The following is a 14032-nucleotide window of genomic DNA, read 5'->3' as shown; positions in this document are numbered from 1 at the left end:
AAGTCTTGAGTTGAATGTTCTAACCTGGTGTCCCTCCCACAGCTGCCCCGTCTAAACCCATCACTGTGACTGTGGAAGAGCAGCGGGTACAGACCGTGCGCCCAGGTTCCGACGTCACCTTCATATGCACAGCGAAGAGCAAGGTAAGAGCTGGGGGCACTGGGTTGGTTCATGTACCCCCCGTGGGTAGGTCAGGGCACTGCTGTTGTACCCACTGGTTTATTGGATTCTCACCCCAGTCCTTATCTTTCTGATCCCCCCAGTCTCCTGCCTACACGCTGGTGTGGACTCGGCAGCACAACAGGAAGCTCCCGGATCGCGCCATGGACTTCAATGGCATCCTGACCATCCGCCGGGTGCAGCCGGAAGACGCCGGCATTTACGTTTGCACCGGCTCTAACATGTACGACATGGACGAGGGCAACGCCACCCTGTATGTCCAAGGTCGGTGAAAGTTGCGCCATTAAATCCGCTCCATCCTCCGCTCCCAACTGCCCTGCATGCTGCTTCATCGCTCACCCTTACTCACCCCTTACTCACCCCTTACTCAGCCCTTACTCACCCCCTACTCACCCCTTACTCACCCCTTACTCACTCCCTTAGTGCCCTCTCCTGCATGCCAGCCCAGTACCCCGATGCCCCCCGCCACAGGGGGCTTGGGTGCTTTGCACGTTGGGTGACCCTGTCCCTTTGCCTCACTCAATCCTAAGCCCCACGAAGGGTAATCAAGAACCTCAAACGTGATTGGACGCTTGTGCTGCCTGGGCGCTTACAAATGATGGGAAATTATTGGGGGAGGGGGGAAATGATTCCGCTGCCAGCCAATCCCTGCTGTTTGCTGCTTCAGCTCTGCCGCCATTTGCTTTTGTGGTTATGCCAAAAGGGCCAGTTTGTCTTGGTGGCCAACGTATGTTTCTATTGGTCACCGACCAACTGCATCATGTAGTAGTGACTATTCTGTTATTCTGTAGTAGAAATAAGTCAATATTCTAAGGAATTGGTCAAATACGGGATGTTTCATATGCCCCCTTGTACAATATCCGTCCATTTGGCTTTTGGACCAATCAGACGGGCCCTTGTATGCTCCTTTAGCCGTGTCAATGCTGGGCCCTTGCTAAACCAACCAAATCAAAGTCATTCTGTGACATCATCATTTCAGGCTTCACTGATTGGTCATGTTCCTGGCTGGGGGGTCTCGCAAAAGGGGGCGGATGAGGGAGGGGCTCTTCCTTATTTCTTCCTTGTGTGTCTGCCCCGCCCCTTGGTGATGTCACAGGGGCACTGAAAGAAAGTCTGGGTAATTGATAGATTGCAGCACTGATACGGTTAATGGCTGGGTTTGTGTAACTACAGGGTGGGGTAAAGGGTAACAACAACTGATATTACTCACAGTCCTGTGAAATACAGGTTTTGGGGGCTGTTCCTGCTGAATTGTGCTTAGTACAGGGGAATCCCTATGTGCCATAGTTTTATGGTATCTCTCTGTACAGGCTATGGGCAAACTTAGGGGGCTGTTCCTGCTGAATTGTGCTTAGTACAGGGGAATCCCTATGTGCCATAGTTTTATGGTATCTCTCTGTACAGGCTATGGGCAAACTTAGGGGGCTGTTCCTGCTGAATTGTGCTTAGTACAGGGGAATCCCTATGTGCCATAGTTTTATGGTATCTCTCTGTACAGGCTATGGGCAAACTTAGGGGGCTGTTCCTGCTGAATTGTGCTTAGTACAGGGGAATCCCTATGTGCCATAGTTTTATGGTATCTCTCTGTACAGGCTATGGGCAAACTTAGGGGGCTGTTCCTGCTGAATTGTGCTTAGTACAGGGGAATCCCTATGTGCCATAGTTTTATGGTATCTCTCTGTACAGGCTATGGGCAAACTTAGGGGGCTGTTCCTGCTGAATTGTGCTTAGTACAGGGGAATCCCTATGTGCCATAGTTTTATGGTATCTCTCTGTACAGGCTATGGGCAAACTTAGGGGGCTGTTCCTGCTGAATTGTGCTTAGTACAGGGGAATCCCTATGTGCCATAGTTTTATGGTATCTCTCTGTACAGGCTATGGGCAAACTTAGGGGGCTGTTCCTGCTGAATTGTGCTTAGTACAGGGGAATCCCTATGTGCCATAGTTTTATGGTATCTCTCTGTACAGGCTATGGGCAAACTTAGGGGGCTGTTCCTGCTGAATTGTGCTTAGTACAGGGGAATCCCTATGTGCCATAGTTTTATGGTATCTCTCTGTACAGGCTATGGGCAAACTTAGGGGGCTGTTCCTGCTGAATTGTGCTTAGTACAGGGGAATCCTGTTAATAATTCAGTGAGACAGATACAATGGAAAAGACAGTAGTTTTGGGGTGCTGGGGTGTTGGGGTTGGGGCGCTTGCGTCTGTACATGGGGAATGCAGCCTCGCGCCAACGTATCCCGCAGGTTCCGCTCCCTGATCACAAGCGGCGACACACTTGCCCCTCTTTTGCCCCATGGGTGTGTCCTTAACCACCTCCTTGCCCAGGACACAGGGCATTGCCCCCGACTAGCCCCCCCCCCCATAGCCCTCGTCTTTCAGCTCCTCCCACTGTGGTGACTTTTCATTGGTGACTTTGTGACCGTAACCCCTCGGGTGCCGGGAATCTCTATCTGACTGGGAGTCACAGATTCTTTCTTCTCACTTTCATACGTTCTCAGGAACCAAATGACCAATGAATCTGATTGGCTGGTTTGGCATTTAAAGGGGAGATATACACAACTTATTGTATAATTGCTCTTCTGAGAACGTAAGAAATTCCTGGTTCCTCCTCTCTTGGGTGGTTGGTGAGCGGGAGACTTGGATGGATGGGATTGCACCCAACACAGGAACAACCTGATTGGGCAAGGAAAGCGATTGGCCGATCCCAGGAGATGTCTCGGCGTTGGAAGGAATTTGCCCTCAGGAAGAGATAATTCCAACCAAGGACCTGGAACTTCTTCTGCCCGGAATGAACATTTATCTTGGAACCAAATATCCATGGACCGTAACTGGGAACCGACACAGAGATAGGAATGAAGGCCCCAAATGTGCCCCGAGTCTCCCCCCCCGGGGGGCAGAGACCAACTGCATCAGGAGAACCAAGTGATTCTTCATTTTACTGAAATATCCTGTGGAAATGACACTGGGGGTTACTCCCTGGGGTGCGCGGGTTTTAATTCAATGTGTTTTCTACTGTTGTCTGGGGAACTGGAAACAGGGCGGCCGAGTTGGGATCAAACCTGACGTGGGGCCCGAGCAGTACCGTCCAATAGGGAGTGTGTGAGACAGAGGGTTGGGCAAGATGGCGACAGTAGGGCAAGATGGAGACAGTAGGGCAAGATGGAGACAGTAGGGCAAGATGGAGACAGTAGGGCAAGATGGCGACAGTAGGGCAAGATGGGGACAGTAGGGCAAGATGGAGACAGTAGGGCAAGATGGGGACAGTAGGGCAAGATGGAGACAGTAGGGCAAGATGGGGACAGTAGGGCAAGATGGGGACAGTAGGGCAAGATGGAGACAGTAGGGCAAGATGGAGACAGTAGGGCAAGATGGCGACAGTAGGGCAAGATGGAGACAGTAGGGCAAGATGGAGACAGTAGGGCAAGATGGAGACAGTAGGGCAAGATGGAGACAGTAGGGCAAGATGGAGACAGTAGGGCAAGATGGAGACAGTAGGGCAAGATGGAGACAGTAGGGCAAGATGGAGACAGTAGGGCAAGATGGAGACAGTAGGGCAAGATGGAGACAGTAGGGCAAGATGGAGACAGTAGGGCAAGATGGAGACAGTAGGGCAAGATGGAGACAGTAGGGCAAGATGGGGACAGTAGGGCAAGATGGAGACAGTAGGGCAAGATGGCGACAGTAGGGCAAGATGGAGACAGTAGGGCAAGATGGCGACAGTAGGGCAAGATGGGGACAGTAGGGCAAGATGGAGACAGTAGGGCAAGATGGAGACAGTAGGACAAGATGGAGACAGTAGGGCAAGATGGAGACAGTAGGGCAAGATGGGGACAGTAGGGCAAGATGGCGACAGTAGGGCAAGATGGGGACAGTAGGGCAAGATGGAGACAGTAGGGCAAGATGGAGACAGTAGGACAAGATGGAGACAGTAGGGCAAGATGGAGACAGTAGGGCAAGATGGGGACAGTAGGGCAAGATGGCGACAGTAGGGCAAGATGGAGACAGTAGGGCAAGATGGCGACAGTAGGGCAAGATGGAGACAGTAGGGCAAGATGGCGACAGTAGGGCAAGATGGGGACAGTAGGGCAAGATGGAGACAGTAGGACAAGATGGAGACAGTAGGGCAAGATGGAGACAGTAGGGCAAGATGGGGACAGTAGGGCAAGATGGCGACAGTAGGGCAAGATGGCGACAGTAGGGCAAGATGGAGACAGTAGGGCAAGATGGAGACAGTAGGGCAAGATGGGGACAGTAGGGCAAGATGGAGACAGTAGGGCAAGATGGCGACAGTAGGGCAAGATGGCGACAGTAGGGCAAGATGGGGACAGTAGGGCAAGATGGAGACAGTAGGGCAAGATGGAGACAGTAGGACAAGATGGAGACAGTAGGGCAAGATGGAGACAGTAGGGCAAGATGGGGACAGTAGGGCAAGATGGCGACAGTAGGGCAAGATGGAGACAGTAGGGCAAGATGGAGACAGTAGGGCAAGATGGGGACAGTAGGGCAAGATGGAGACAGTAGGGCAAGATCCGGCACAATTTGCCCAAATAATGAGTGTTGGGCAGGGCCGTGTCCCTGTATAGTCTCCTTATCTCTCCAGGCACCCCCACCCTTACCCAGACACTATCGGTCCCTGCCCCCCACTGAAGGCAATACAATTAAATGCCCCAAAGGCCTCAGAGGGGAAGGGATTTTAGTGGAACAGGAAGAAACCATAACGAATCGTTGGCCCATTCTGCCCAACGAGCAGCTTCTCTACCTCATTCTGTACCTCAAACTGTGAAATGAGCCGAGTGGGGCAGAAGGAGCAATGCCCCATCCAGACTGGCACTAATGCCCCACTCTCCCCTGGCACCCACTGTACCCCAATATCATTCATTTGCTTATATGGGGGGGGCATACGGAGTGGCAGCAAAGTTCTGCATTAGGAACCAAGTCTGGAATCTGTAGGATCTGGGGGAACATTCAGGGACCCCCATTCCCCACCATTTGCCCCTATTAGTGTGATATATATATATAATATGACCTAGTGATGTATTTATCGGTGTGTATATACGGTGCCGCCCTTGGCTACGCGGTCAGAACTCGAATAAAATCTCGTTTCTTAGTCCTGGGACTGAGCTTTTTTTTGATGGGGGGTTTTGGGGGGTCTCAGCGTCACGGATCTGAGAGATGAACCCACAGACTCGCCGTACTGTACAGATATGACCAATATATCCGCCCTTTGTACCCAACAGATACTTCCTGGTACCAATGGGCCAATCAGCTTTCTCCCAGTCATGTGACCCAGTCAGGCCTTTGTTACTGATTGGGGCCTCGGATTGGCTACTGGGCCATCACCCAAGGGGGTCAGTCCAGAAGCGGTTCTGGTGGGGGATCACCCACCGGGTCGGTAATAAAGTTACCCTGACGCCATTTTACCAGACAGGGAGGTGCCCCCAGTGCAGTGCCCATTCCCGGCCAGCAGGGGGCCCCCTCCGGGGCTTTTGAGCTAATTATGAAATATTCCAATGTGATTTGTCCACAGACTCTTCCCAGACCCAGATGTTTTATGGACCCTATGAAACCATGGAAGGACACCGGCCGTGTAAGTTGGCACGCAGTGGTGATGCCCGTTACGCATCGTGGTTACTGCATGTCAATCAAACTGCATCTTCCATCTGCCCCTCCCCTTACGCCTTGTAACCCCACCCACAGGCCGCCTCTAGCATGAAGGGGTTGGACCTGACCATGTCCATCCTAGTGCCCTGCATTGCCCTACTGTGCCCACTGCCCAACATTCATACTGTGGGCAAATGGAAACTAACCCATCCCACACTCACTGCCCATTGGCTGATATTCATACTGAGCTCAAATGGTTAACTAACCCTTCCAGCGCCATGCAATGCCCACTTACCTACATTCTAGTGGCATTTAGATGTCAGAGAAACCCTGGGATTAGACCAGAATCTATTCTCCACTAGTACTTACCCATTCCCTGTACTTCCTGCTCCTGGGCTGCTCTCCTTCCCATGGGCAGGAGGTGGGAAAGAGAGCAGCCCAGGAGCAGGAAGTACAGAGAATCAGAGCTCTGTACCTGGGTAAGTACTGGGGGGAGATTGGATTCACTTACCCAGGGAGGGGGGTTCCTGTCTGACCATGGGAAAGAGAGCAGCCCAGGAGCAGGAAGTACAGAGAATCAGAGCTCTGTACCTGGGAAAGTACTGGGGGGAGATTGGATTCACTTACCCAGGGGGGGGGTTCCTGTCTGACCATGGGAAAGAGAGCAGCCCAGGAGCAGGAAGTACAGAGAATCAGAGCTCTGTACCTGGGTAAGTACTGGGGGGAGATTGGATTCACTTACCCAGGGGGGGGGGTTCCTGCCTGACCATGGGAAAGAGAGCAGCCCAGGAGCAGGAAGTACAGAGAATCAGAGCTCTGTACCTGGGTAAGTACTGGGGGGAGATTGGATTCACTTACCCAGGGGGGAGGTTCCTGTCTGACCATGGGAAAGAGAGCAGCCCAGGAGCAGGAAGTACAGAGAATCAGAGCTCTGTACCTGGGTAAGTACTGGGGGGAGATTGGATTCACTTACCCAGGGTGGGGGGGAGGTTCCTGTCTGACCATGGGAAAGAGAGCAGCCTAGGAGCAGGAAGTACAGAGAATCAGAGCTCTGTACCTGGGTAAGTACTGGGGGGAGATTGGATTCACTTACCCAGGGGGGAGGTTCCTGTCTGACCATGGGAAAGAGAGCAGCCCAGGAGCAGGAAGTACAGAGAATCAGAGCTCTGTACCTGGGTAAGTACTGGGGGGAGATTGGATTCACTTACCCAGGGGGAGGTTCCTGCCTGACCATGGGAAAGAGAGCAGCCCAGGAGCAGGAAGTACAGAGAATCAGAGCTCTGTACCTGGGTAAGTACTGGGGGGAGATTGGATTCACTTACCCAGGGGGGGGTTCCTGCCTGACCATGGGAAAGAGAGCAGCCCAGGAGCAGGAAGTACAGAAAATCAGAGCTCTGTACCTGGGTAAGTACTAGGGGGAGATTGGATTCACTTACCCAGGGGGGGTTCCTGCCTGACCATGGGAAAGAGAGCAGCCCAGGAGCAGGAAGTACAGAGAATCAGAGCTCTGTACCTGGGTAAGTACTGGGGGGAGATTGGATTCACTTACCCAGGGGGGGGTTCCTGCCTGACCATGGGAAAGAGAGCAGCCCAGGAGCAGGAAGTACAGAGAATCAGAGCTCTGTACCTGGGTAAGTACTGGGGGGAGATTGGATTCACTTACCCGGGGGGAGGTTCCTGCCTGACCATGGGAAAGAGAGCAGCCCAGGAAGTACAGAGAATCAGAGCTCTGTACCTGGGTAAGTACTGGGGGGAGATTGGATTCACTTACCCAGGGGGAGGTTCCTGTCTGACCATGGGAAAGAGAGCAGCCCAGGAGCAGGAAGTACAGAGAATCAGAGCTCTGTACCTGGGTAAGTACTGGGGGGAGATTGGATTCACTTACCCAGGGGGAGGTTCCTGTCTGACCATGGGAAAGAGAGCAGCCCAGGGGCAGGAAGTACAGAGAATCAGAGCTCTGTACCTGGGTAAGTACTGGGGGGAGATTGGATTCACTTACCCAGGGGGGGTTCCTGCCTGACCATGGGAAAGAGAGCAGCCCAGGAGCAGGAAGTACAGAGAATCAGAGCTCTGTACCTGGGTAAGTACTGGGGGGAGATTGGATTCACTTACCCAGGGGGGAGGTTCCTGTCTGACCATGGGAAAGAGAGCAGCCCAGGAGCAGGAAGTACAGAGAATCAGAGCTCAGTTGCACCCGGGTTTAATCCAGCAGTTTCCATTGCATGAAATATTGTATGAAGATTTAACCCTATCCCCCCCAGTACATAATAGATAGATAGTAGGACATGTTGCCCCTGTGGGGTATCAGCCTGGGGCTTGTGGCACAGACAATACAGGGCTCAGTTACTAAACACATAATAATAATAAATGGGGGCTGCATTGCATTATACGCCCTATGCAGTTTTCCTGCGACGGCTGCGCCACTTTCCCTGTTGCACCAATCTTGTGGCATGAGGGTCAGTGCTTAGGGGCGAGGGGTCCCTATGCATGTTGTGCCCATGGGTACTGGCTGCACCCAATATATGGTGCCCCCCTCGCAGGGAGGGGCAATTTCCCAACTTGGTGGCCGCTGCAGTTGGAGAGAATATCGCATTGTTTGCCGCATTTGGCACAGGGTTTGGGGGTTCGATATCTGCACCCCAGAAATGAGTGGAGCGGTTCCTGCGAGTGTGATGTCTCTCAGTGCCAGCAGGGGGTGCTGGGAGATGTAGTTTGGCAGCACAGGAAGAGACAGCAATATCTGTAGAATAACCAATAGCAGGAGGCCTCAGCGCCATTTTATAATGCACTACAAATCCCAGCATTCCCTGAGGGCCTGTAGGTGGTGGAACTTGTAGTTCACAACAGGTCGGCAATGGGTACAGTGGGTATCGGAGTCTGGGGCTCCATGGCGGGGGGGGGGGGGGACTCTTAGATGGATGTGTTTCTTATGCAATGAGGGGGGAGGGGCTTGTTGTGAAGTGGGTGGAGTTTGGGGATCATGGGAGGAGTTTTTGGATACTCTGGCTGTGTGCGAGGGGCATTTTTTTCTCATTTTACCTGTTGGCGGGGGCCCTGGGGGCTTGGGGTCCCCAAGGGGAAATATCTTATATTAATATTCTATAATATACAGGGCAGCTAATTGGGTGCTCCTTGCAGCTCTGCCAATGATTGGTGCCCCCAATGCCAATCAGTACAGGAGAACATACACCCCCAGCCTGTGCTTATTTGCTTATATTTTCCTGCATTGTGTTACCATTGGGCCCGTTGAGCCAAGGGGAGGAGTTCTGCAGTCCCTAGCCCCGCCCCATTGGGGGTCACTCTATACATTATGGTGTAACCCCTTCTCTACCTTACCCCAGCTGGAACCGCCACCTCCCCCAACGCGGCCGCGGAACCCAGACAGCTGACAGTCCAAAGGGGTCAAACGGCAGAATTCCGTTGCACGGCAACCGGGACCCCGACACCCGCGGTGGAATGGACAGGTAACGAGATTAATCAGCGATAATGATTTAATTAATGAGCAGAAATAATTGTAATAAAATTGGCATTCTGTTCATTTCACTGCTTCCATGGAGGCTTCCGCTGTCGGTGAGTGTCAGCTCTTCAGCCCAGTGATCCCGCTGTGCTTTTTTCTTCCCTTTTAAAGATAAATTTGCTCAATGAAAAAACTTCATTGCCCCATAGAGGTAACTGTAATGAGGAAATGTAGTTAGACCTGTTTGAACTTAGCTCCGCCCCCTTGTCTGACCATAGGGAAGAGAACAGTCCTGGAGCAGGTAGTACAGTGAGCCAGAACCATATGCTCAGGTAGGAACTTAGGGGGTTCTATAGGGTTAATGCAAATGAGCCCAAGTTCATCCCAAGTGGACCCAAATAATTTCAGAGTTTGCCCCTTCATAGGGCAAGATGTCCAATTGCCCCACCCATGTGACACCTTAGATACCCCCATGGCAAACAGAACCTTGTTATTCTTAGAGCTTCTCTCATTGGCAGGACCGAATGGAGGACTTTCTCCTAGAGCCGTCGTCCAAGGGGGGGTCCTGCGCTTCCACTCCGTGGAGCCCTCAGACGAGGGGCAATATACCTGCCGGGTACATAACAGCGCGGGGCAGCACTTTGCCCGGGTCGACCTTCGAGTGCACAGTGAGTAGAGCGGTGGGGGAGATCATGTATTTACTAACCCAGGTCCAACCAAGCACTGACCTATCACAGCCAGTCATTCGGTCGCCATGAGAGTAAAGGCTGATGCTGATTGGTTGCTGGTTCTGTGCAGGTGGGAGTTTGCCGGAGGTGCAAGTGAGCCCCGAAAGGACGGAAGTGAGGGAAGGCGACACAGTGCGACTGTACTGCAGGGCCGGAGGGACCCCCGCGGCCACCATCTCCTGGAGGAAGGAGGGAGGAAGCCTGCCCCCGCAGGTAAGGGCTGGGAATGAGTGAGCAGGGTAGGGTTTGGGGGGTCACTATGATGGAAACCAGGTTCAGTCATGGGGCTGTGACCCAAACCTAACTAAGAAGACTAAAGGATTAAGAGAACAATCAATGGCCAACTCTAGGAGACCCTCAACACCATCTTCTGGAGGGAGGAAGCCTGCCCCCGCAGGTAAGGGCTGGGAATGAGTGAGCAGGGTAGGGTTTGGGGGGGTCACTATGATGGAAACCAGGTTCAGTCAGGGGCTTAGACCCAAACCTCACTAAGAAGACTAAAGGATTAAAAGAACACTCAACGGCCAACTCTAGGAGACCCTCAACACTGGACACCCCCCCCAGATGTCCCACTTGTCACTCTCAGCAGATACTTCTGCTCACATCACTTGTCCCACCACTGCCTTCCTCTCGTCTGATTGGCTCACTGTTCTTCTCTTTCTCCTGCTCGTTGGTGCTTTTCCTCTGTGCCTTTCCTTCTCCTTCACCCCCTTCTCCATTCTCTTGCCCCCCGCTTGCCCCCCCATCTCTCTCACAGGCGCTTTCCACTTTCGGTTTCCTTCACTTTCGGAGCAGCAGTTGGGAAGCAATAAAGAGACGGGCTCAGGAGCTGCAGGTACCCTATCTGCCCTCCCATTGGGCGTGCCTTGCCCCCAATGACTCCATCATGCCCCGAATGACTCCATCATGCCCTGAATGGCTCCATCATGCCCCCAATGACTCCATCATGCCCTCCATTGTAATGCCCCCACAGCATTATTACTCCAGCTACACCACGTTGAGGGTTTGGCCTGGGAGTAAGATGGCGGCTTCCAAAACCCAACTCTTCCAACCTCCAACCTACTCCTCACATGTACCTAGATGGGGGGGATTAAACCAGAAAGGATTCTGGGTAGAGGCGAGGAGTGGAACCCACACACCCTACAGGCTCTGGGTAGCGCCAACCAACTGAGAGCCCACAGCAAAGCTTTAGGATAATGACAAGGAATGGACCTCTTGAAGCAATGCATTGTGGGTAGTACAATGGGTTTCATAGTATAGGGTCAGTGGTTTCAGAAAAGCAATGGGTGGAACCTGGTTCTTCCTTTCCTAATATTTCCCAGAATTCCAGAGTAATTGCCCCAGTGGGCACTAGTGTAGATGGGTGCATGTAGGTCCCAGGCACCTTTATTTGGGTTGCCATCTGGCCAGTATAAATTACCCTTGTTGGCAGTTTTATTACTAGGGGGCAGATAGAAGAAGGCAGAAGGCCACCTACCTAAATAAGCCCCACCTACCTTATATGCAGCACTTGGTTGCCATGGGTACAGACCGTAGAGAAGCCACAGGGACTTGATGGATTTGCTTTGGGGCCAATTGATTTACCGAGTTTCCCAATGTCGTTTCAGGCTCGCACAGAAAGAACGGACATTTCTACTCTAGTCATCCCCTCCATATCCGCGGCTGATGGTGGCACCTACCTCTGTGTGGGAACCAGCTCCGCAGGGTCGGCACAAGCCCGAATTGAAGTGATTGTAATTGGAGGTAGGTCCAACTGCCCCCCTGCTACCTAATCCCCAAACCATACTCGGATTGCCCTTCAAGCTGGTTCTCCAGGTGGTCTTTAGTCTTCCCACCCCCAACAGCCCAAGGAATGTAGGTCCCCTTAGTGAGGCAGCTTGCCCCATACACAAGGGGTGATGCTTGATGGAACTTGCTTGTGCCCATAGCTGCCTACGCCGCTGCTAAGGGTCTATTGTTGCTTGAAGTTTTCCTGTCTCGTTCTTTGAAGCTCCCATCCATGGTCCAACCTTGAGGATCGAACCCTCATCAGATACAGTCATCGAGGGGCAATTGGTGGAACTAAACTGCGTCTCAGCGAATCCATATGCCACAGTGACGTGGCACCGGGGTGGGGGACGGCCCCTCTCACCAAACCACCAGGTAGGTGCAACTGCACAGGTTCTGTGCCGGTGGCAAGTCAACCCACCCCATCGATTGTGGCTTCCATAGTGTGTCCTCTCCCACCACTTACCCCTTCTCCATTGCCCCCAAGGCCTACGGCTCAAAGCTGCGCATCCTGCAGGCATCTACCGCCGACTCTGGAGAATACATCTGCCGCGTGACTAATGGTGCAGCCACCCAACAGGCCTCCATCATCATCACCATCACCCGCTCCTCGGGCCCCCAGCAACGTAAGTGTTGGTTTGGCATTTTCCCCAATTTAGCCCAATTCTGCGTTGTCTGTTCCATCTAAACTATGTATTGGGGTCTTTAGGGCAACTTACTGGGGTCACTTTGAGATGGATCTTGTTGGGTTTCCTATTTATATGGTCCTGTAGGCAGAACATTCTGAGTTCCACCTCCCCAATAACAAATATGTCCTACTGTCCCAGCCTCAGGAAACGTCCCTGCCCTCCGCATCGAGCCTTCCTCGGACACGTTGGTTGAGGGACAGACTTTGGAACTGAATTGCTTGTTTCCCAGCTACCCCAATGCCGTGGTGACGTGGCACAGATCCGGGCAACCCCTATCCCCAAATCACCAGGTGAGTGATGGTGAAGGTCAGGGATGATGCCCTCCAGGTAGAGGGAGGAGCTTGTTCCACCTCATTTCATTGGCCAGTGGTTCCAGGGTTCTGGTTTCCAATCACAGCAGTTTATTGGCTCAATTGGCAGGTATCTGGGCCCCGGCTGCGGATCCTACAGGCCTCGGTGGCTGATTCTGGTGAATACATCTGTCGTGTGACCACCGGCCCCGTCACCCAGAAAGCTTCGATCCTCGTCACCATCACCCGAGCGTCCGGCCCCAGTATCCGTAAGTTCTTTCCTCGTGTTTGTATATAAAATGTATATTTTGGGAGTCACAGATGAACGGAACCTTTACCATTTTGTGCCCCCTTTTAGCATTGGGTAACGGCCCGGCTGTTAGGATCGAAACTTCTTCAGGATCGGTGGTAGAAGGACAGACCCTTGAGTTGAACTGCGTGGTTGCCGGACAGCCTGATGCAGTGGTCACGTGGCACAGAGCCGGCCGCCTACTCTCCCCCAACCACCAGGTGAATCTTCTTGTGTTTTACAAACATGGCCTGGTCTCCCCTGCCTACCAGGGAACCAGGTTTCGGTAAGGGGCACCTACTTCAATGGGCACCTTCTGAGAAAAGTAGTCCCCTCGCACTTCATCCTCCTAGAACCAATCTCATTAGGTCTCATCTCTATTCAGGTTTTGGGTTCACGGCTACGGATCACCCAGGCCTCAGTTGCAGACTCAGGTGAATACATCTGTCGGACCACCACTGGAACCACCACCCGTCAGGGCTCCATCATGGTCACCATCACCCACAGCACAAGCTCTGGTCACTGTAAGTTCAATTTTCTGGGGTTAAGGGTTACCCAACAGGTTGTGGGTTGGCAAGCCAAGATGATGGATGACAAGCCAAGATGAGGGTTGGCAAGCCAAGATGATAGTTGGCAAGCCAAGATAAGGGTTGGGAAGCCAAGATGATGGTTGGGAAGCCAAGATGATGGTTGGGAAGCCAAGATGATGGATGGCAAGCCAAGATGATGGTTGGCAAGCCAAGATGAGGGTTGGGAAGCCAAGATGATGGTTTGCAAGCCAAGATGAGGGTTGGGAAGCCAAGATGATGGATGGCAAGCCAAGATGATGGTTGGCAAGCCAAGATGATAGTTGGCAAGCCAAGGTGAGAGTTGGGAAGCCAAGATGATGGATGGCTAAGCAAGATGATGGATGGCAAGCCAAGATGATGGTTGGCAAGCCAAGATGAGGGTTGGGAAGCCAAGATGATGGTTGGCAAGCCAAAATGAGGGTTGGGAAGCCAAGATGATGGATGGCAAGCTACTGAAGACA

At 52.6% G+C, this 14032-nt stretch overlaps 1 protein-coding gene across 11 annotated transcripts in view; it reads left to right on the top strand.

The window, feature by feature from the left end:
* The window catches only part of hspg2 (heparan sulfate proteoglycan 2), a 142111-nt gene that overhangs the window by 89016 nt on the left and 39063 nt on the right, over positions 1 to 14032 (top strand). For 8 of the 11 annotated variants that reach the window (XM_031906770.1, XM_031906766.1, XM_031906772.1 and 5 more), the window contains 14 exons: positions 43 to 143; positions 264 to 444; positions 5709 to 5768; positions 9124 to 9246; positions 9758 to 9907; positions 10038 to 10180; positions 10725 to 10802; positions 11575 to 11710; positions 11958 to 12109; positions 12222 to 12360; positions 12562 to 12713; positions 12844 to 12982; positions 13072 to 13223; positions 13388 to 13526. In XM_031906770.1, coding sequence (XP_031762630.1) covers positions 43 to 143; positions 264 to 444; positions 5709 to 5768; positions 9124 to 9246; positions 9758 to 9907; positions 10038 to 10180; positions 10725 to 10802; positions 11575 to 11710; positions 11958 to 12109; positions 12222 to 12360; positions 12562 to 12713; positions 12844 to 12982; positions 13072 to 13223; positions 13388 to 13526 — 1845 coding nt within the window. The remainder of the gene's footprint in view (positions 1 to 42; positions 144 to 263; positions 445 to 5708; positions 5769 to 9123; positions 9247 to 9757; positions 9908 to 10037; positions 10181 to 10724; positions 10803 to 11574; positions 11711 to 11957; positions 12110 to 12221; positions 12361 to 12561; positions 12714 to 12843; positions 12983 to 13071; positions 13224 to 13387; positions 13527 to 14032) is intronic. The other 3 variants (XM_031906771.1, XM_031906775.1, XM_031906768.1) reach the window with 2 other exon arrangements.

Source organism: Xenopus tropicalis, chromosome 7 (assembly GCF_000004195.4).
Source record: "Xenopus tropicalis strain Nigerian chromosome 7, UCB_Xtro_10.0, whole genome shotgun sequence".
In the NCBI taxonomy this organism is placed as follows: domain Eukaryota; kingdom Metazoa; phylum Chordata; class Amphibia; order Anura; family Pipidae; genus Xenopus; species Xenopus tropicalis.
This window is presented reverse-complemented; position numbering and strand designations above follow the sequence as displayed.